The sequence below is a fragment of the Phocoena sinus genome, chromosome 10 (genome assembly GCF_008692025.1).
Source record: "Phocoena sinus isolate mPhoSin1 chromosome 10, mPhoSin1.pri, whole genome shotgun sequence".
In the NCBI taxonomy this organism is placed as follows: domain Eukaryota; kingdom Metazoa; phylum Chordata; class Mammalia; order Artiodactyla; family Phocoenidae; genus Phocoena; species Phocoena sinus.
The window spans coordinates 91,970,094-91,994,448 of NC_045772.1; the positions used below are offsets into that span (position 1 = coordinate 91,970,094).

General features: G+C 35.6%; 1 protein-coding gene across 2 annotated transcripts in view; it reads right to left on the minus strand.

Moving 5' to 3' along the window:
- ATF7IP (activating transcription factor 7 interacting protein) overlaps positions 1-23,901 on the minus strand; it is a 129,703-nt gene extending 105,802 nt beyond the window's left edge. The window contains exon 1 of one of the 2 annotated variants that reach the window (XM_032644189.1): positions 23,709-23,901. Coding sequence is in view for 1 of the 2 variants with exons in the window: in XM_032644188.1 (XP_032500079.1) it covers positions 5,563-5,579 (17 nt within the window). In the remaining variant the exon portion in view is untranslated. Of the gene's footprint in view, positions 1-5,562; positions 5,886-23,708 lie in introns of those variants that run through there. The other variant, XM_032644188.1, reaches the window with a different exon arrangement.
- Between the last annotated feature and the right edge of the window lie 454 nt (positions 23,902-24,355).

Consider the following 24,355-nt stretch of genomic DNA (forward strand, 5'->3'; position numbering starts at 1 on the left):
AATTTGTTGAATCAATTGATCAATTCACAGTCCATTTTTGTTCTCACTCTATCATGCTGCCCTAGCACAAATAAGAATGCTTGTTTTGTCCCCTTTAGGTTCTTTAAAGTCTTCAATTTGAGATTTAAACACCTTGCTCTCGGGCATTTTTACTGTATTATCAGCCAGGTCCCTAACAATCCCCTCTCCCTAAAGATCCTTTTCTAAAGTATCCAGTACCTCAGATTTCCCCCCCCCAATTTCATAATGATTGAAAAAAGAAACAGAGAAAAAAAAAATCTGTGCTGGAGGAAACCTTGTGAGGAAAAATAACCAATCTTACTCACACTTAATTTGTATCACACATACACTAGGTACTTTGTTATGCCCATTTAAATCCCAGTATCAACTCTGTATGGTACTTTATTCCCATTTTAAAGATAAGAAAGCTAAAGTTCTGAAAATAAGCAACTAGCCTCATCCCATAAAAAATAATGCATAAGACCTATTGAGCACTTACTGTAAATAGCCATTATACTTTGGGCACTATTATACGCTTTTCATATAAACTTCTAACTAGTGAGTGGAAGGACATGAATTCACCTTGACTCCAAAGTTCGTGTTCTTCCCTGTAGTCTAACCACCTCCCTTGTTTAATGGTCACAGAATGGCAGTAAGAGCTTAACTAATTTATCCAAACTATACAACTACTCACTAGCAGCACCAGAACTATCACCTCTATACTAATACTTGCCACATTGCATGCGATGATACTTGTATGTCAGCAAAAGAAACACCAGTCAGATGACCCCACTGGGCAGCAGTGCCTGGTTTACTTCAGCAGGGAAAGTAGAAGCCCTCAGGAAGATGCAGAAGCAACTCTTTTCTCTGGTGTTAAACTCCCCCCTTCATTAAACTCAAAGAAAACTCCCTCCTTCATTAAACTCAAAGATTCGTTGAGTCAATAAGCACTATTTTCATCATCTCCATATTCACACATTCATGTCCAATAACAGACTGTTACAAATTACTAATGAGAACACTTAGTGAAAGTTCTAACCTGAGCAATTTATTAAAAATCCCTTCTTTGAATAAACTTTAAGCTTTCTCCCAAATCACTTTCTCTTTTGGGAGTGTAAGAAGTGGGAAACAGGGGAGCCCATCAGTGTTTCCTATGCATGTTAACCGGTTTTTCAATTTTCACTAAAGCTTTCTAATTTGAAAGCCATTTTCCAAAAATGAGTAAATTTCTTTTAGCACTTCCCTAGAGTTACCTATGTCATGGTATTACATGAATGCTAAGAAGCTGGCTTTTACTCTGGAAAATGTGGAATTCAAATTTAAATCAGATCATTATTATATACCGCCAACGTTTCACAGATCATGAAGGTAGTCTTCACATAGTTGAGATGGTCAATGTTTTGTAAACAGAAGTGCAATTTTAACAAAAATAACAGCCTCTGAAATTATCTAGTCTAGTGCAGTTAAGAACACTTTCTTCTAGGAACTTACTCATTTTAAGTGCTAAAATTTCTTAGCTCAATCAATTTAGGCAAAAATCTTTTATAAAGCTCATTTCATTTACCTGTTCAGGAAACTGCACATCTTGAATATAATTTAACATTTTTTTATTCAATATCATCACTAAGAACATCGAGTCAACAAACAGTGATGTCTTTAATAGTGATAACATGTAAAGAAATGAGAATTTATTATCACATTAAAAGACCTCAAGGAACTTGTATGTTTCTAGTTTGTATTTTTTTAATCGCCTCACTTTCAACCAATTGTCAGTTTTTCCTGATGTCACTGGATCTCCTTCAATCAGCCACCAATGGTACTCTAATACAAAAATCAGGACAAGAAAAACATTAGCAATGTGCCATACCCTCTAAAGAGTAAGCTGACTTTATATATGCTATCTCTCCTACCAAGTGAAGGAGGTTAGATTTTACTTATGTTTACTTTCTTCTGGATGAGAAGCTGTATTTTAGATATTAAAGGTTGCCAACAATCTGTCAAGTAAGTAGAATAGGGATTGAAAAGGAACAGCTCTCAGGGGCCCAGAATCAATGAAGAGGACCAGCTGTGTGGAGTAGGCCCTATCTGGAGGAGACAGTAGCTACTCAACTGTAGGTTATTTTTCTCAAGCAAAAATACATTTCTAGCACTGCCCAATATTCTATTTTCTGAAAGATGAGACATGCAGATTTTTGTGTAAAATCTGACAACTTTAAATGTTAACTAGAGAAATACGGCAGTGGTTAAAGGACCAAAGAAGTCTGCTGGCTGCCAGTTTGTGGCCAGTGAAAGAGAACTATACTGTAAAGATTCTCATTTGTACTGAAACATATAAAACTCTAGGCCCTGAATTCACATCATCCCTTTAGAGAAGCTATTTTCTCACTGCATATTTGGACTACTCAGCCAGACTAGAACTGAAACATTTCTCCTACTCTGATTCTGTAATGACAACATTCTATATTGGCTTTACTTAATAAACACATCTGCCACTACCCACATACAGCAAAGGATGGCTAATTTATTTAACAGAGTAGAACCCAGGAGTGCAAACATGAATATATCAATTACCAAGTGGATGCTTGGTAATTACTTCTTGCTTCTAAGCATGAGTTCTGCTTCTTGCTACTTCTTGCTTCTGAGCATGAGTTCTATGAGAAATTTCCCATTCTTTCTAAACATACCACATTCCCTGATCCAATCACATTTGATAAAGTATATGACATCTGAGAAGCAAAGAAACTGAAGAGCATTCAAATACTACTGGAAAATTAGCATGCCAGATATTTGTAGAGTATTTCCTGGTACTATTCAGAAACATTATATAAACTAATCATCAACATATCCTTGCCAAATAGATAGGATTTTTCTCCTCCATTTTGTACATAAGGAAATGAGAGTCAGAAAATGGAATGAGTTGGCCAATATAAGAAAAGGGTAGCAAAAACAGAATTCAAATTTTGATTTGAACTCTTGGTCAGTGTTCTTTTCACTACCTCAACATTTCTCTTAAAGGTTTATGCTAGTGAAATGGCTTGTGAAAAAGGGTAAACAAATGGGGAGGACAAGAAGTGACAAAATAATAACACCTCAATTACCCAGCACCCAGATTTATTATGCCCTCAATTATTCAGCATAATAGCTAACCTGGAATTCAGCATAGAAAATTTGAAAACTGTCACCAACCCCAAAAGTAATAATCCCAGTGAGGTCTAGTTTATGTTTATAGTTGCAAAAATGCAACATGGCACTGAAAGAATTAGCAATAACATCCTGAGTAACCACAGAGTGTTGGTGTTTCCCCATGTATAAGTAATAATCAGTGGATTCATCTTGTGGAGGGGAGGGTGGATGTAAATATTACAGTCCACAATAGAAGGCAAGAAGAATGGATCATTAAAATTTCCCTGAGGTCCTACTCTGAAGGTTAACATAAATTGATCAATAATTTCAACCTGGCCGGTTTCTCTACAGCAATAAAGAATATCAAACCAAGTAGCTGGTTTACATGGTATGCAATTTTTGAAATCCAGTGAGCTGTTCATACTACGAGAGGCAAAAAAAAATAAGAGTGATTAGAGTCACAGCACATTCACTTTCCTATGTCATACTCACTCTAGGGCACAACCTTACTGAAGTGAAATGCACGATGGATAGAACCTCTCACATATATTGGATTTGTCACGCATATTGGATTTGTTATTCTTTTTCCCTTTCAGGAGCAAGCTCCTATATACATTTACATGAAGAAATGTTCAGATTACGAGAATCCATTATATCACATAAAATAGTCCTAACAATGTCACAAAGTAATAAGTTAATGGAAGTAAAATAAGCATACTACAGCTGTTGATAAAACTGAGCTAATTATTCCAAAAACATTTTAGGCCACCGAACAAATAAATACTGATTAACTTAGGAAAAACAATAATGTTGCTAAAAGAATTTTAAAATAAGAACAAGTAAAAACACAATTTTGGGGCAAGGCAGCAATTTTAAACTGTTAAATCATGTAAATATAGAACTTATATACTACCTTCATGAAAATTTGTAAGTCAAAAAAGAACATGAAGAATATATGTTCTAGAATACTTCTCAAACTGAATTCCATAGTCCCTTAGCGCCTGGATGTCTACAATTAAGTGACCTAGATCCTGACACTAATAATAAGATCATAATTGTCATACATGATCTGGTTTCAAACCTTTATTTTCATCGTAACAGCCTAATTGTTCTCATTTTATTAAGAAAATTAATAAGTAAATGTTATAATTTTACATTATAAAATAATTACACAATAATAAAATACCATACATATATCCCTTTAATATTCTGGGGTCCTTCATAAGAATTTAAGGGGCAAAAAGTTGCTGTCTTTTAAAAGTTTCTGTATTTAGAAAGATCAAAACTTACTGTTCTATGTCATATTAGTCAGGGATATATTCATAATACTCTATTGACAAAGCTAGAGGAATGCACAATACTATTTAGAAAAAATTTTATTAAGTACTGCGATTCAAACATCAGTGCTTTAATTATAACTAACTGTTCTGCTATCTGAAATAATACGTGAATAAAAATTTTATTCTCCTACTTTCTGGGTCACTATGGACTTACAATATCTCAATAAACTTTTCTATTGATACTTCAGAACAATGTTAAGAAAGCTTTTTGAAAATTTTGAAACTAAATTTACAAAATTATTGAGTCATTACTTTTAAATATATCACAGATTTTAACTAAGATAAGGTGGACATCAACAGTTCATATCACTTAACCAAAAAACCGAGATTTACTTCAGCCCTGTTGTATAAGCATACATTAGATACAAAGAAAAAGGGTATCCAGACCTAGAAGATGTGAATTATTTCTAAATTCAAAATCTGAATCTGAATGCCAATTTAAGCAAAAAATAGTTAGGATGAAAAGTTAGCCCCATCAAAAATGTGAAAGAATTGGATGGCTGGGAGGAGGCAGCATAATGAGAAAGAACTGAAACCCAGTAAAAAAAAAAAAAAAAAAAAAAATCTAACAATGTTAAAAATTTGTTTATTTTTGTAACTGTGATTTACATCCAGAGAATTAACATTCTTCCCAAAAAGCTACCAAACAATACCTCCAAAACACACACACACACACACACACACACACACACACAGAAAAATCACAATCTTCATGCAAAACACGGCTTACTTATGGCTTCTTTTTAAAAAAATCTACTGAGATAATATATTGTTTTTAATTTCTACAAATAAATATCAAGCAAACTAAAATATCCAACATAAAAGGAACATTAAGTTAATCAGGGCCAGAAAAGCACTACTGTGGTGATCAATTGTTCTGGCAATGTCAGAACATAAGACGGTGAGAAATTACAGGAATTTAACCTTTGACCTCACCATCCTATGTACTGTTTCCGTAACAGAGGCTTCAATGTTCTATCAGCAAACATTTCAACTTCTCAGCAAGCAAGCTCTTAGTTCGCCTTCCTATATAAACTTAGTAAAATTCAAATGTTTTTTAATTAAAATGTTCAGAGATAAAGAGTAATGTGGTTCTTACCTCAGGTCCTGATGCATGTGACAAATCTCCTCAGTGGCATAGTAGCTGCCTAAGCAGCTACAAAGACTAGGTTAGCAGCCATTTTGAGACAACTGCACTGTCTCAGTTGCACTAAAGTGTAATTAAGATGGCTCCAGTGTGCACTCAAGAACTCACACAGTGGAAACTCAGCTATGTATCAAACAAAGCCCCTCCCACTTTGTCAGCCTGCAGGAAACTGAACACTGACAACAGCTAATGCATATACTGCAACAAACAATGCAGCTACTCACAACACAGCAAACAGAGAAGGCAGCAAGCCAGTTTTGTAACATAATGCCTGTGAATCCCGACTTGCAATACAGAGTTTGGGCACATCCTGATCCCAGACAGCTTGAAGTCCATGCCACATATTAGCAGTTACAGAGATAGAGCCAAATCACACACAGCAAACATCAGGGAATTTGCTTGAAAGAAAGCCTCCATTTCAGTCCAGAAAAAAAAAAAGTCAAACTATGCTCAAGGTCCTTTTTTTTTTTTTTTTTTTACTCTTTTATAGTACTTTTTACATGAAAAGAGTGCCAATTTTTATAATTTCTAGAAAGTTAAGTTGTTTAAATCCTGATAATCAATTTCTATTTATAGAAGGCTAATTAAAGGTTTTTCCCACAGAATCTAAGCCCCAAAGTGCTCAAATCTAGCCGAATGGTTAAAGCTTGCAATCAAATTATTGAATCTTGACAATAATTTTAAATAACTGCTGGGGAAGACTAGAGACATTAGAGCTACAGTGGCAACAAAGCTTATTTTGAGTAATCTGCCATAAAGATAAAAAACAATTTCTTCTCTTCTGTAGTCCAGATGGTCACAAAGACATCTCCAGGTGAGTGGTTGGTCCCAGGGCAAATTAAATTTCATGCCGTGGCTCAGACCTCCCAACATTCTGACATGGGTGAAAAGCAAATAAAATAAAGAATGTAGACACCCCCGGGAGAAAAAACAAATAGGAAGAACAAAAGGGTAAAATTCAGTATGAAAGTGGGTGTATTAAGAAGACAAATTTGTTTTAACAGTAACCAACCATCAAGAGAAGGATAAAAGCACAGAAAGAACCTGTTTGCTTGATAGCTCACATCAGCTAGGAAATCCATCTTTTCCTTTTGTCTTACTTGGTTCACCATCCTAAAATTTAGCTGCCTTGTGCTATTTTGTCTCTTTCCACCACTAGATGTAGGTCTTTATTAAAACACGTTAGGGTGTAAGGGGGTGGCAGGGGTATAGCAAAAAGGAGATGGCCCCATAAACTGATGATTGTTCAAGCTGAGTGATGGGCACATGGAACTCATTATTTCATTCTATTTCTGTATATATTTGAAATTTTTCCATAATAAAAGTTTAAAAAAATACTCAGCTTTTAAAAAGTCTTTATTTATTCTCCCTGAGGTAAACCAGATAACGTAAACTGCTTTAAGTACTGTATGAGGGGAAAAAAAGTTTATAGTTGATCTAAGCCACATTAATTCTTCAAAAATATAATGGATTCTCTGAGGGTGGCTCGAATCTATTTGTTAAAAGCAAGAGGTAAACTGGGAAAGATTCGAACAGGATAGACATTACTGGAGCACTAGAATGTGGCTAAGGTTAACGGAGAGACAACCAACCAAAACATTTAGAGCTGCCTGATGAAGAGCAGCTGATATTCAAAAAGCAGATTCTTTCGGAAGCCTGTTCCACAAAGGTTTAAATTATGTAATATACCTTCAAACGTGTGGTGCTCCCCACACCTTCCTCAGCCTCCCCCGTCTCGCCAGACACCTTCCAATGTAAATACTAAATACTTTTTTCTCAGTCTAAGCTTTCCCGGGCAAGCTAAGATGTTGGCTATTGGCTATGAGATCTACCTTTTCACTCAATTTAGACTTCAAAATAAGAGACAATCTAAGTTCCCTCCTTATACCAATCCTCCTTCAGCCACTACAATCATTTTACTACTAATTTACTATATCCTCTCTATTATCCCAAGGCACGTAAGTCAAATCAATATAATGATTGCCTATTTCATGCAAGGGGCTTTAGAAGACAAAGGAGTAGGGAAGTCCATTAATATAAATCAAGCCTTCATATAAGTTTTTATACACATTGTTTAAACTAATTCTCACATTAACCCTACAAGATAGGTTTTATCTCCAATTTGTGATCGAGGAAACATGCTCAGAAATTAAATAACTTCACGAAAGTGCTAATAGCTAAAATACATCCTAGACTACACTCAGCCCAAGCCTACTGGAGCTTTGTCTGTCCCTTCCCACACTGGTTCTGTTTCTGTGCATCACGGAAACAACTTAGGAAAGAATAACGGTTAGGCTGTTAGTCAGGTAAGTGGTGTCACTGCCAATGTTTCATTCACTCTTTATCCCAAAGAGACTATCCCGGTTCACCCAATAAACCCTACTCATGATTCAACCTAAATTATCTTATCACTGACAATCTCTTCCTTGCTCTCCTTTCCCCTTATTATGCCCAACCCACAAACCAGGTGTAATTGCTCTCTCAAGGTCTTTTATATATACCATCATTATGCTTAGCATATTTCATTATTTATATCTTTATATATGAGTTCTTAAAGGACAGAAACAACTTAATTCACTTTCCACTCACTTTCATAGTGTGAAATAGTATTTATTTGCTCAATAGATGGTGAGTTGAAAGTAATTCCCTGTGTTTGCATTTCTACCACAAAAATCTCCGAAAATTCTACATCCTTAGGAACCTTCATTTTTAGGATCTCAACTCTTACTTTCTAGCAAGAAGAAGAAGTCAGCTAAGTTTTTAGTCTTGACCTAAACAGCTCTGTACTTCAAAACCCAAGGTGGAAAAAAATACCTTTGCAGGGCACTTTTCAGTTTTTAAAGTGTTTTTAGAGGCACTACATAGGAGCTAATATGTGTTAGAATAAAGTCTGGAAAATGTCTATAAAAATTATAGAAATATATTATTTACTTTAAAAAGTTTTTAACATTACTAAGAAAGAGTACAGCTTGATTATATAATGTCATAGATTAAAAGAAATTTGTTTTTGGAAGGGTTAGTCAGTAAACCCAATCATTGCTTATTTGTGAAAGCAAACACATTTGGAAGGCATTTCTAATGTAAGGTAAACATCTCCATGATTACTCAATGTTTTACCTCTTCCTAAATAAAACTAGCCGTTTTCATATAATTTTTTCATTTCACTCTTACAATGACCATGTAAAATAATAGTGCTATAATCTCAAATTTTTCAATACCAGAGAATGTAATCATTTGCCAGGGGTCACACAAGTAGTAATGAAAAAGAACTATAGGAGAATTAAGTTTAGTCAACTACTACACTTTTTATATATCATATATCACACTATTAGAAAACTCTGGGGCTTCCCTGGTGGCACAGTGGTTAAGAACCCACCTGCCAATGCAGGGAACATGGGTTCGAGCCCTGGTCCGGGAAGATCCCACATGCCACAGAGCAACTAAGGCCAGGCACCACAACTACTGAGCCTATGCTCTAGAGCCCACAAGCCACAACTGCTGAAGTCCACGTGCCCTAGAGCCCGCGCTCCGCAAGGAGAGAAACCACCACAGTGAGAAGCCCGCACACAACAAAGAGTAGCCCCCACTTGGAGCAACTTGAGAAAGCATGCGCTCAGCAACAAAGACCCAATGCAACCAAAAATAAATAAATAAATTTATTTTTTTTTAAAAAGAGAAAAAAAACTTTGCACATGCAGAATATTGAAAATTCCATGGAACCTAAATAAATGGTTTCAGTGTATTAAGTAGAAAGTAAATATACTTTTCATTAGTTAATACACTTTAATTACACAAGTTATTATCAACATTTTATATATATATATGTATATAAAGAGAAAAGGAACATTAGAAGGTTACTAAGATGATAAACTGAAAACACCTAACTTCACTCCCTCAAATCCCACTAAAACTACAGTGGAGGTATTTTTTGAAGGCATAAATCCTCAAGAACAAAGAGAAAAGTAAAAGGGACAATAGCTACATGATTTGCAGAGCTGGAAAATAAGCAGAACCACTGGTAACTAAGTCAGCAGTTCCCAAAACACTATATTCTAAGCTGCATTGGGGATAAATTAAGAACCAGTTTGATTTACATGGCAGAAACTTCAAAAGACATAGAAACTAGAAGAACTAAGCACTTTGGAAATTGGGGTGAAGGGAGCAAATAGTAGGATTGTATGACTAAAAAAGAGAATACCAGTGAAAGCTGTTTGTGAAGCAGTAAGATACCCTAAATGTCCCTCATCACATTCCACTGAATGCCTGCTCTCCCCAATCCTAGCAGAGGTCTGAAAACAATATCCACAGTTAAAAATGAGAGTAGCATACCAAAAAGACGGACTGAGTGCTCACTGAAGAGAATCCAATCCTCTTCCTCCATTAATCTCCCAGAATGCTAGCAATCCGATCCTTACTATGTATGAAAATGTAAGACTACTCTCTGAGGGTAGTTAACAAGCACAAGACACAAGGCCTTAAGGTCTTGGGAGCTCTCCAAAAACAGCCCACCCAGATCAGCCTCTATAATGAAGTCCAAAACTGACAAATTTAGATATGCTAATCAACTTTTTACTCTTCCACAACATATTATATACAGTCAGGCAAGGAAGAGAAAGGCAACTAAGTAAAGTCTAAGAGTCTAAGATGGAAGACAGAAATAAAAAAAAAAACACAAAGCAACAGACTACACAGGGAGAAAACTTCAAAAATAAATTAAAATCTATATATATCAAAAGATGCTGCATTCATTTGTCAAGAATAGAATACTACAGGCAAGGATTACAAAACAGAAATTAGGAATATGATAGAAAAAAATGAAAAACTCAATAAATGGACCTGATGATAAGAAATCTACCTGAGGGCTTCCCTGGTGGCGCAGTGGTTGAGAGTCTGCCTGCCGATGCAGGGGACACGGGTTCGTGCCCCGGTCTGGGAAGATCCCACATGCTGCAGAGTGGCTAGGCCCATGAGCCATGGCCGCTGAGCCTGCACGTCCCGAGCCTGTGCTCCGCAACGGGAGAGGCCCGCGTACCGCGAAAAAAAAAAAAAAAAAAAACTACCTGAGCAAAACGACAAAGCTGTAAACAAGAGAGAGAAGAAAATTTGAGTATCCATCCAAAAATTCACATTGGAATGATAGAATGGCAGAAAATATCACCAATGAAATCATTTAAGAAAAATTCCAGGACTGAAAGGCAACAGCTGCTAAATTGAAAGGGCCTGATGAATTCCAGCAAACAATAATAAATAGATCCATATGAAGGAATTAAAGTGAAATTTCAGAACACCTGGAAACTAACAACAGATTCTACATGCTTCCATTGAGGGAAAAAATCAAAAATAAGCACGGCTTCAGATTTCTCACTAGTAACAGAAGCAAAAAGCTAATGGAGCAGTGCCTTTAAAATTCTAAAGAAAAATGATTTCCAACCTAGCTTTGTATACCTAGCCAAACTATCAATCAAGCATTAAAAATATAAAATGACAATTTTCAGACACACGTAAGTTTCAAAGAACATATCTCCTATATATTCTTTCTCAAAAAGCTACTAGAGAATGTGGTCCACTCCCCCTAATGACAGAATAAGTCAATAAAAAGACATAGCACATGGAAAACAAAGGTCCTACACAGAAGAGGGGTGAGAGAAATCCCCACAATGGTGAATAAAATTCTAAGGATGAAAGCGGTATACCAGATATAGAAAGCAAGCAGGCCAGCCTGGAAAGATGAAAATCAAGAAACAAAAATGAGTCATGATCCTTGCTGCCACTGTACCTGAGGGGGACAAAAAGTGTCTTCCAAATAAAAATTTTAAAAAATCCTTAGTAAAGGATTGTACCAAATCATCTCAACTATTACTATTACATGGATGAGATTCATGGATACAGGCATCCTGGTACAAAATTACCTTCACGGATGGACCTCTGTCATAACTGTATCAAGAGAATGAGTCATGATTTCCATAATTCTGTTATAGTTCAGGGCAGACAACTTTGTGTAAGTAGATTACTTAACTCTAGATCAGGAGGATAAGAATTATTTAGGACTAAATGAAATGATTTAATTGTGGTTAACATTTTCTTTTTAATGGTCATATAAGAAAAATACTTTCTTCTTAATCTACCTTTAACCCTCAATTTAAGATATATTTTGTATAAATAGTAATTTAAATAGTATCTTGATCCAATACCCTCAGAATTCTGGGGGGGGGGGGGGCAGAAAATCCTATGAAAGACCTTACTACAGGTTTTAAGTTAATAATCTATGAGAATATTTTAAGAACAATTCTATTAAAAAATACTGAATATATTGATTGGCCTTGTTTAAAAACTACTTAGAAGAATGATTAAATCTTGTATAAAGTATCATAACTGAGTCTCTCTACTTTTTATGAACCCACTTACATGAGAATCTGTTTTCCTTCCTTTCAGAATAAAATGGATAAATCAAATTTGTAACCATGACCACAGAAAAATGCAACGTTTAAAAACAAATCTCCTTTAATTAGCTATGACAGGGAACAAGGACTGCATCTCAAATGTAGAAATGATGCCTTCTAGGTCTTCACAGGAAATCAATACAGTATCTCTTTCATAACTTATGGATTCCCAGCTTTAAGAGGAATAAAGAATATCACTTCCTGACAGACAAGGAACACTGACAAATGTGGGACTCTTAGAGAACCATGATACCATACAGTTTTAAGTAATGCAGGCAAAATTTCATTGAGATAAATTAAATGGCTCTTGGTTCCTAATCTTGTAATCAAGCAAATAAATAAGTAAATTATTATGCTTTATAAAACTAGACAGAACTTAACTCACATATCAAATGGACATAGTTTTGTTAAACAGCCAAAGAGAAGCCTTTCTATACTTAACAATACGTCATTAGTTCAATAAATGAGTCAAACAAAACATCGAAATAAAGAATCAGAAAATTATTAAACAAACTTATATGATCAAATCTGTACCTTAAGGGGCAGAAACTTGGCCACGGGAAGGGTTATGGAAGAAAACTGACACTTTGTTTTGCCTCAATTTTAAGTGAGCATGCCCAGCAAGTTCCATAGCTGAAGGGTAAAAAAGGGGTGAGGGATCACCCTGCACCCTAAAATTACAAAAAGAAAACAGGATAATTCTATGTGGATCTAGCTCCCAAAATAAATGACTTCATCTCTAACTTTGGCAATAATGACAGTCTGAAGAATTATGACAAACCTTGCAGATAAATAATTAATGTGAGAAAATGGCTGCTTTTTCACCATGATGAGGTTCAGAGACTTAGTAATCTTTGAGGGGTTTTTATTCTGAAATACTCTGGTGGTGTTTTTTGTTTTTGTTTTAATTTAATGAATAAGTCCTAAAGCTGGACTCTCTCACAAACCTTTGCAAATAAACTACGTTTCTAAATTCATATTTTTCCTACTAGTAAGGGGCATGATTAAACTTTTCTAAGTTGCTTTTTAAATGTATATAAGTTCTAACTCCAGTAAGGAAGAATACTGTCATTTTCCATGTATCGCCTTGTACTGCAGGGCTCCCTAAAGCTTCACGTAGCTGCCTCTTAGTAAATATTCATGTCTTACTAATAGATTCATCAATTGGTTGAAGCCAGAGATGAAAAGTGTGTCAGGAACAAATGCTAACATTTTATATAATTAATCTCATTTAATCTCTCAAAATAAGCCTACCAGGTAGGTGGTATCACCATTTTATATGTAAGAAATACTGCTGGGAAACACAAATTGGCCAGGTTCCAATACAAAATTACTATACTTTCCACTTCATGATATTACTAACTGGTTTTAGGAAAATTCTTTGTCTTCTCTTTTGTTCTGTATTTTTCTTCTGTCAATTTGCTTGCATATTTTTAATCTGCCAACGATTATATCACTTAAAATATGTTTGATGGAGAAGAGAATTACACAACTCAAAATAATTATGTCATTCCATTTTTTCATCAAACCTTTATTAATTTCATACATATGTCCTTCAGAATTATATTTTAGAAACTTCTTATTAATAGGTAAGCAATGGTGTTTTTTAAATTTTTTCTATTTCTTAATGAATGGGATTGAAGAATTTTTTCCAAGTTATTTTACTATTTATAATTTTCCAGATGCAAAGTGCCTGTCAAATCTTTTGACAATTTACCCAGTGGATGCTTGCTTAAGTAAACTTCATGGTTAATTATTTAAAAACAACAACAACTAAAAGTTCTGACGTGTAGATTATCATGCATTAAATGAAAGGAGCTAGAACATCTTACCCTTTTTTTTTTTTTGCACCTAAAACAAAGGGGTTCTATTCTTTCAATAAGCAAATATTTATTGAATATTAAGGTAGGTATTGTGGAACGCAATTTTATACTTTTATTAGCAGTCTTATTATACCTAATTAGAAAGGGTTTGTCCTTAAAATGCGACATTTGCCAGATACTTCAGTAAGATAAAATTCCTAACTGCAGGAAGCTTATAAAGTACTACACAAATAACTATAAACATAAAACTTGAAAGGAATAAATGCCTTTAAAAGAGATACAAAGTAAAAAGAGAAATTAGAGAACTTCCAGCTGAGGATAACAATATCCTTTATTAGGTACATTATGTAGGCACCATGGCATCAATGATTTTTTATTTACAAAAATCAAGGATTTATATCAGAATATGTTCTCCTAAACGTAATACTTTCTTTCCCACCTCTGAGATTTTGAATACCCTCTTTATTCCCTTTACTAAGAATATCCTTGTAATTCTTCTTTTAAAATACAACTCTTCTGGGATTTCCCTGGTGGTCCAGTGGTAAGACTCTAAGCTCCCAATGCCGGGGGTCCAGGTTTGATCCCTGGTCAGGGAACTAGATCCCACATGCCGCAACTGAAGATCCCACATGCCGCAACAGAGACCCGGTGCAGCCAAATAAATAAATAAAATTTTTTTTTTTAATTTTTTAAATACAACTCTTCTAAGGTTTCCTTGACCTCCCCCCAACAGAGTCCCACTTTCTGTGCCTTACACAGATATCTATTGTGTTACACTTATCATCTACAAAGAGCTGTTTTTAATTAGTTACTTATTACTTACTTATCAGATAAGTTTTACTTGTAAGCAAAGAATTTATGACCACAGTTATTTTTTACCTGTGTATATTACAAGGCCCTCAAAAATCACATTTTCCATCTTGAGAAATCATAAACTCAACTCTGAAACTAAAAGAAGCAGTTCAAACAATTGTCAGAGTTTACCTACAGTCCTTCATCCTTTTAAAGTAAGTTAACTGGCAAGATTCAAAGATAGTACACTGAATTCTTGCAAAACTAATCATGATTTAATGTTTTCAAAAGCAAGCAGAAAGGGCTTCCCTGGTGGCGCAGTGGTTGGGAGTCCGCCTGCTGATGCGGGGGACGTGGGTTCGTGCCCTGGTCCGGGAAGATCCCGCGTGCCGCGGAAGCGGCTGGGCCCGTGAGCCATGGCGGCTGGGCCTGCGCGTCCGGAGCCTCTGCTCCACAGCGGGAGAGGCCACAGTAGTGAGAGGCCCACGTACCGCAAAAAAAAAAAAAAAAAAAAAAAGCAAGCAGAAAGAGGAAAAACTCTGCCTAATAAGGTAAATATTTATAGTAACTACAATCTGTCAGGAATCATGATTACAAAGCTCTCAAAATTCCATTTCAAAGGAAGATATATAGTTACAACTGGATCTAATTCTTAAAACAGAAAACCAGTTTTCAATATCAAATTATGAATTAATTAGAGACCACTTCTCCAGCTACCTTTAGTAGCAGAAAAGGCTAACTGTTCTCTAATACCCATTTCTCTCCTTCTTTTATAAAATTTTCTAGTTTTAGCTGAACACATGGTTGTCCAGCCAGATACTACATTTCCCAGCTAAGTATGTTCCAGTGATTAAATTCTCACCCATAACACATGAATCTAAATGATAGTACTACTTCCAGATGAGGCTCTCAAAACAATGAGCGTGCACTCCCATTGTTCTTTCTCCCTTGCCCCTGGCTGGTGAAAGCAGCCATGTTCAACCCAGAAACCATGTTCAACATATGGAAACCATACATGAAGCCAAAGCCACTTACAAACCTGAAGAGTTTTCCTCTGTATTATTACACAAGAGAAATAAACATCATCCTTAACAGTAACAGAGTGTCTCAGAGCAGTTTAGCCTTTACTGTAATCCAATCAGCTCCTGACATTGACTACCTAAAAGGAAATAAAAGAAGTTCAAAAACAGTCTCTTTTCCATACTCTTCCCCATTTCTTCCTTCTCTTGAGACATTTAATCTAATAATGGTAACAGGGCAGGTACACTCCTAAGCCGGCAAGTCTTAGTTGAAAATGAGCTGAAGCAGTCAAGTCATTCGTTATTGTTTCACCAAAATCTCTTTTTCTTTTGCTCCTGGTCCTCAGAACAGCAGAAACTCTTCCTACCTTCTAAGTTTACCTTTCCACAAAATGGAAGACATCATCTTGGACAATTACTGGCTCAAGGAGAGACCCTTTTACAGCCGTCAGTTCTCAGAACCACTATTCCAACATACAATTCAAGTTCCTTATTAGAATGTAAAAGTGCCATACACATAATTCCTGGGTACCTACCAAGACAATAGTTCCCAAAGTAACACAGGGCTACACAAACAACAAAGAAAGGGAGAAAGGATTATACGGTTTGACATAATAACACTACTACCTCACATCATCATCATAAAAAGGGGTCTCTCTCCCAAACTAAAGGGAAGATATCTAGTTATTCCTAGTTACTAGAACTATAACTGATCATTGTTATCTTGTATAACAAAAAATAACACAAAATTCTTAATAATATTCTAAACAATGAAAAATTGCAGACATGAATAAGTGAATATTTCTGATGGTAAAGTTAATATTTCTGATGGTAAAGGTCATCTTCATTTCCCAGACATTCATGTTTACATAGGTCCAATTATAAAGACTCTCAGGAAGATAGTATCAACTGTACCCTTAGGCCTGCCACATTTTTTGGAAGGTGACCAAGGAGATGCCCGGGTCATTCTCTCAAAGACTCAAAAACCCAAAGATCAAAATTCAAAACTGAAAACGTTCACATTGTATAAATAAACACTAGCGCCCTGGTTTTCTCACTTTGCAGCACTTAAAAAACTGGAAATGCTGCCCAGCAATCATAGTGTCTCCAATACAAGATGGATTCCACCATACAACTTGAAGCATATATAAACAGTTTAATTTTGTGGAATTCACTTCTCTGTTTTGAAAAAAGTAAAATAACAGAAAAAAAACACTGATTTCCTCTGCAGATTGCATGACAATCTAAGAACACTGAGAAGTAATTTTTAGTCTTGGACTCTCTAAAGAACATAACAAGATCAAATGGGCAAGGATTTTAAAAAAAAGAAGCTCCACTAATGGATAGGTAGTTTCTAGATACTCTAAGAAACTAACAAGGACAATGCTCCCCAGAGCTACTTGATATTTTTTGTAATCTACTGTTAAAATGTCACCTTATTTTTATTTATAATGCCCTACAGCTGTTAGGAACTCAAAAGCAAGAACTTTACTCTCAAACTTCTTTCTACATGTGACTCCTTTGAAAAACTTGGTATGATAATGTATGAATTTTCCATATACCTCAAAACTTAAAAACAAAAAGTATAATAGAAATCTTTCTAAACCAAATCATACACCTCTTTGTTTTCTTGAACAAATTTAGCATAATTAAATATTCCTATAATTCAGAATCATAATAAGATCATCTATTACCGTAATGAACGTGCTATAAATAATGTGTCTTTAAGAATAACAATTCCCAAATTAAGTAACCTCAAAACTAAGTTTTTTAATTCTTGTTCTAACACTTGGAATCTGACAGCTCTTCTCTATCAAGATGCCAGCCATCTCTTCTTGCCCCTATCAATATGCATTTTTCTAGTAGCATTTCTCCTGTCCCTAATTATCTATTATAGTCTGAAAACACAGATACCACAATACATCAGAAGTATGAAAAGTTCTCAGGTAAGGGCAAAGGTCATACACAAAAAATGCAAACTGCTATAAGTGGATTTGCTTGAAAAATATCCAAAGACAAAATTTTTTCATTAGAAAGAAAATGCTGAAGAAAAGCCAATAATATCTTAACACAATTTCTACCTATTTCCTAGAGTTATTTTTATAAAGCCAATAATATTTTACCATTTGATTTCTATCTTTAACTTCCCTGATTTCTTCTTTACATGCAACCACCAATTTTTCAAGTTTAACTATATTCAACAAAAATATTTTTACAATAATCTGACATTCTTTCCTGTACCTAATATAAAAATAATTTTTAAAAAGTAGGATTACAACTAAAATACACTATCAATCAAGATTATACTTTTCACTGCAATCAGCACAAAGAATAGATTTAATAGAGAATTAATGTATACTAATACTTAGGGAAACATCCTTATGAGAGGAATATTTAATGTTACCTAAAGAGACTAAAATGAAAATTTTTTACCTTAATTATATATTATTTATTAGGCTCCACACTGGCCAAAAAATGAAACAGATAACTTTTCAAATTTTCTCTGTTTAAAAAAAAAAAACGTCGGGCTTCCCTAGTGGCACAGTGGTTAAGAATCCACCTGCCAGAAGACCTAAATACACATTTCTCCAAAGAAGATATACAGATTTCCAACAAACACATGAAAGAATGCTCAACATCACTAATCATTAGAGAAATGCAAATCAAAACTACAATGAGATATCATCTCACACCAGTCAGAATGGCCATCACCAAAAAATCTACAAATGATAAACACTGGAGAGGGTGTGGAGAAAAGGGAACCCTCTTGCACTGTTGGTGGGAATGTAAATTGATACAGCCACTATGGAGAACAGTATGGAGGTTCCTTAAAAAACTAAAAACAGAACTACCACACGACCCAGCAATCCCACTACTGGGCATATACCCTGAGAAAACCATAATTCAAAAAGAGTCATGTACCACAATGTTCACTGCAGCTCTATTTACAATTGTCAGGACATGGAAGCAACCTAAGTGTCCATCAACAGATGCATGGATAAAGAAAATGTGGCACAGATATACAATGGAATATTACTCAGCCATCAAAATAAATGCAATTGAGTTATCTGTAGTGAGGTGGATGGACCCAGAGACTGTCATACAGAGTGAAGTAAGTCAGAAAGAGAAAAACAAATACCGTATGCTAACACATATATATGGAGTCTAAAAAAAAATGGTTCTGAAGAACCTAGGGGCAGGACAGGAATAAAGACACAGACATAGAGAATGGACTTGAGGACATGGGGAGGGGGAAGGGTAAGCTGGGACAAAGTGAGAGAGTGGCATGGACTTCTGTATACTATCAAATGTAAAACAGATAGCTAGTGGGAAGCAGCCACATAGCACAGAGAGATCAACTCAGTGCTTTGTGACCACCTAGAGGGGTGGGATAGGGAGGGTGGGAGGGAGACGCAAGAGGGAGGAGATATGGGGATATATGTATATGTGTAGCTGATTCAATTTGTTATAAAGCAAAAACCAACACAACATTGTAAAGCAATTATACTCCAATCAAGATGTTAAAAAAAAAGAATCCACCTGCCAATGCAAGGGACACGGGTTCGAGCCCTGGTCCAGGAAGATCCCACATTCCACGAAGCAACTAAGCCCATGCACCACAACTACTGAGCCTGCACTCTAGAGCCAGCAAGCCACAACTACTGAGCCTGCATGCTACAGCTACTGAAGCCCATGCACCGAGCCCATACTACGCAAAAAGAGAAGCCACCACAACGAGAAGCCTGTGCACCACAATGAAGAGTAGCCCCCAATCGCCGCAACTAGAGAAAGCCCACACACAGCAACGAAGACCCAACACAGCCAAAAATAAATTAAATAAATAAACTTAGAAAAAAAAAAAAAGGCCTACGTTAAATACACAAGAAAAATTCTGTTTTCAAATACTGTAGAACACTATCTTGGTAACCTATTTTTCTCATTTCTAACTTCATACTTGCACTATTTTCAAGATGCTATATTCTAAAGCAGATTAAAACTGGAAATGTTGTCCTATATCCTCTACCATATCATCCCTATTAACATTATACCATTATAGGAAACCAGTAAGATAACATCTTAATAGAAAGTAACGGTACCACAATTTTTCTCAGAGTTCCTAAAAACAATACATTTTTGTGGGATCTACAGAAAATGCATCATATTCTTGAATTAAAGAAAAAAACTAACAGTATAAAGATGTAAACATACCCTAATTTAGGTTTTATGCAATTCTAAACAAAACTTCAAATAGTTGGTTTTTAAACTTTGCCAAATGTATGTACAAAAGGAGGGGAAATTAGCTTAGAAAATTGTGAAAAGGAATGATATCTACTGCCCCTTCATATATTTATATAGTCTATAGCACTACAGCAAATAAGACAATGCAGTACTGCTATATAAACAAGGCCCAGTTCCAGGGTTGTTAACCTGCTTTTAGATTTTACATTACATATTCTTGTGAGAAGCTGATAAAACTGTAACTCTTTCCCCAGAAAAAAAAAAGCACATATGTACACTCACACAAAATTGCGTATATCATGGAATCCATGGAAGTTTTTTAAGTATCTCTAGAACCCCCAAAGGTCAATGGACCTCAAGTTAAATATCCCTAGTAAATGAAGCAGAATTGATAGCTCAAACTTAGTAAGTTATGATCAAAAGAAGAAACGTATTATCAACATAAAATTCTAAGAAAATTAGGAAAAGATGGAAACTAGCAACCCATCTTTATGCAATGTCAAAATAAACTCCATATAGGCCAAAAGGTATTTTTTAAGATAATTAAAACATCTAGAAAAAATAAACAGAACAGACGAACATTTAGTTCATCTTACAGTATTTTTTATGCAGAGAAGTCCTGGAAGAAATAACACATGAAAAAGCAGTGCATTTGACTTCATAAAAATGTAACAATTCTAAATATGTAAAACCATAGCAATTAAAAAAAAAAATCTTAACTAAAAAAAAACTTCAGGGCTTCCCTGGTGGCGCAGTGGTTGAGAGTCCGCCTGCAGATGCAGGGGACACGAGTTTGTGCCCTGGTCCGGGAAGATCCCACATGCCACAGAGCGGCTGGGCCTGAGCCACGGCCGCTGGGCCTGCACGTCCAGAGCCTGTGCTCCACAACAGGAGAGGCCACAACAGTGAGAGGCCCGTGTACCAGAAAAAAAAAATCTTCAAAAAATATGAAAAGCAAAGGGCTAATATCCATAAATAACTTACACATAAGGAAGACATTAACATTTACCACAGAAAAAGATACACAAAATAACCTCAAACAGCAAAGTCACAAAAAATGAGAAAGTTGCATATATATTAAATATTTAAAAGTTCAATTTCACTAGTTATCAGAAAAAATGCTAACCACCAAATTGATGGTGGTATAGGAAATGCTTTTCAATAAAACTAAGTTTTTATCAGTTTTGTAAATTACTTTAAAAGTCCTTTGTAACAGTAATTTCAAAAAAATATTATGAGATGTAGATCATGACTCATGTACAAGGATGTTCACTGCAGCTTTATTTATAATAGAGAAATGGGCAACAAAATGTTCAATAAGGAAAGAAAGATTTAGTAAGTCACAGTACATTCTTATTAAAGACACCAATATTACATAGCCATTTAAAAATATATTTCAAGAACATTTGATTATTTGGGATATTTTCACAAAATAACTATTATGTAATCATTTTAAAAAAAATTTCAAAAGAATAATGAAATGGATAAATATCCACAATAAAATACTAAGTTAAAAGGGCAGGAATGAAATTATGATCCAAATGATAAACTAATTGATCAATCAATAAATGGAAATGTCATAAAAATCACCAAAAAAGTGTTTATTTCTAATTAATTTTCAATACTTTCCAAATGTGCTATAGTGAAAAAGATTTTAAATGGCTCCCAGTAACTTGGTATTCATTCGGTAACCTAGTCTTAATATTAACTGAAATTCCACAACATGCTTGTTATTGATAGAGTACCAATGAACAAAGAGTAGATGTTCAGACAATTCATTAATCTTAGTTTTAAATTTATAGAACTATATTTGCCTTTCTAACAAACGTAACAGCAAAACTGTCCTACCAATACATATTTACATAGTACATTATGTTCTTCAGTGTTTCAAGTGCCTCTTATGATCTTCCACATTAACCTAAGAGGCAATCATTTGTATATGCAAATGAAAACATAAGCTTAAATATATAAACCAAAATATTTCACTTTTTTGGAAGTGCAGAATGAACCATGCCCTATGATCAAAGTTCTTTTCTTAACCTAACACATACACACAGACATAGACATAGATACAGAAAATACAATGTATTTCCAACTCTACAACACCTGAAATAATGTCTGGAGGGTGGAGGCGGTGTGCTGGGTAATTACCCTGGAAGCATAAAAGGGAAAAGATTACACAACTGCCCTCTAAATATATTTCTCTGTAGAAGACTTCAGGGGTTCAAAAATTATATCAACAAATTTTCTGTTGAGAAAAAAAGAATTATTCCCATCACTTCATTCTATCTCCTTTGTGATGTCATTTTTTAAAACTCCACCAACCAAAAGTACTCCCTTCAATTACATCTATTTGATACTTAACCGTTCTTGTTGGCAATAAAGTCCCTAAACCAACCAAGATTATAAAGCAATAGCCACTTCTTCATCTGACAAGTGACTGACTTAAACTCAGTTACATAACCAACCAAGAAAACAATTGTTGTATATACAAACCACAGATGAAATTTATGACAACCATTTACAAGTTTTCAGCCCAGTAAGAAATAATTTACACAATGGTAGAATTATATCAAATCATATAAAACTTCTCCCAGTTTATATAAGATTTAAATATAGTGACACTACCATTTTAAAGTAAAATAATCAGTAACATACTTATAACTACTTTAAGAAACTAAAACCAGGAACATACAATTTTTAAAAATCTAACACAATTGTATCTTACACACATGTATATATGGCAGTTTGTTTTTTTTTAATCAACTGATTTATCAATGATTCACAATTTCTTCATAAAGGCCTCAGTGTAGTTGGGAGTTCTTTGTAGAATTCTTTATCAGAAAAATTTACCAAGTACTATACTTTATATATCATTACAAACAAAATGGTAAGGAAATGATTAATTTTAAAAGTCAAGGTACCAAAAATAATCTAACTGAAGCAGTAATGGACAAGTGATCAGAGACAGAAAAAATGTAAAACTCAAATGCAAGCAAGATCAGAGGCACACACTGATTAAATTAAAACTTCACCGACTGAGGATCAAATATTTTTTTTAAAAATAAATACCCAAGGAGATTGAGATTTCTTTTTAAATGACATTACACAGATTCTTCCAATGCCCCCTCCCCCTCATTTTTCCAAAACTCAAATTGTTTCTAGTTTGAAAACATTCCAACAGAACTGGTAAAGATAGGGTTAAAAATGTATTTGCAAATATGCAGTTCAAATAATTGCACTTCCCGTGAGAACACCACTAGGTGCTGATCTTCCGCTCCCTAAATATAAACTTGAATCCAGCAATACCCTTAAAGTGAAATAAAAATCGAGAACCACAAGGGGACAATCATTTTTACACAAAATTAAGTCCACAGCTTCTCAGAGAATCGGAGAAATACAAGAAAGGAGTTTGAGGTCGGTACGGGAATACAACATAATAGAAAAGTTTTCCATTTAAAATATAGGAATTCGAGCGTAACAAAACGAAACCCCTCAAGAATGAGTAAAATTAAATCTAGAACCCGAATGGCGTCCAACAAGAACATTAGATCTTGAAAATGAATATTGCGCTTGCGCAGCCACCGCCCCGCCAGCTGCACAACTGCAGCTAGAGCCCGACCCCGCAAGATCACGTGCTCCCATGCAGCGCCCGCCCGCAGCTCCGCAACCGCGCAGGCGCAAACACAGCTCCCGCAGTCGCCATAATGCGGTCTTGACTCTAAAGAAATACAATAATAATTTAACAAAATGTGGTTATAATAGACCCTGGGACTCACATATACCTTTCGAGGTGGGAGAGGAGGGAGGGGGAACCAAATTCCTTCCTACAGAGCCGTCCCGCGCCTCCGTCCCCTCCGCTGCAGCCTCAGTCTCGCGCGCTCCAGTCGCCGCGCCGCCGCCGCTGCCACCGCCGCCGCCGCCTCCGCAGATTCAAAAACAAACCCGCTTCTCCCTTGCACGCGCCGGGGCCGTTATGCAAATTATCGTAGGCGGGGCTCGGCGATCGTAATATTGGTCACGCCCACCATGCTTTTAGCCAATGGGCTCACGGACTGGCCGTTCCCCATGCAAATCTTCTGGTTTTTTATTTGAATGAGAAAAATTGGCCCCGCCTCCTGCCGTGGAAAAGAGAAGGAAGTCTGAGGTGGTGGCGCTGCGCCTTTCAGTTGCAGTGAGGTGTGTTTTTTCAGTGGAGCCTTGCCCAACCAGTGAGTAGCGCTTTGTGAGCGCCCTCTATGAGCCTCAGGAAGGAAGGAAGGGAGGAAGGGAGGAAGGAAGGAAGGAAGGAAGGAAGGAAGGAAGGAAATAGGTAGGTGAAAGTTAAAGAGCTGAGGTAAGGATTTTCGAAAAAGGCTGGAGTATGTTAGGTTGTTTATCGTTTATATTAAAAAGTCAGAAAATATACTTCAAACTGTGTAAGTCACGAGGG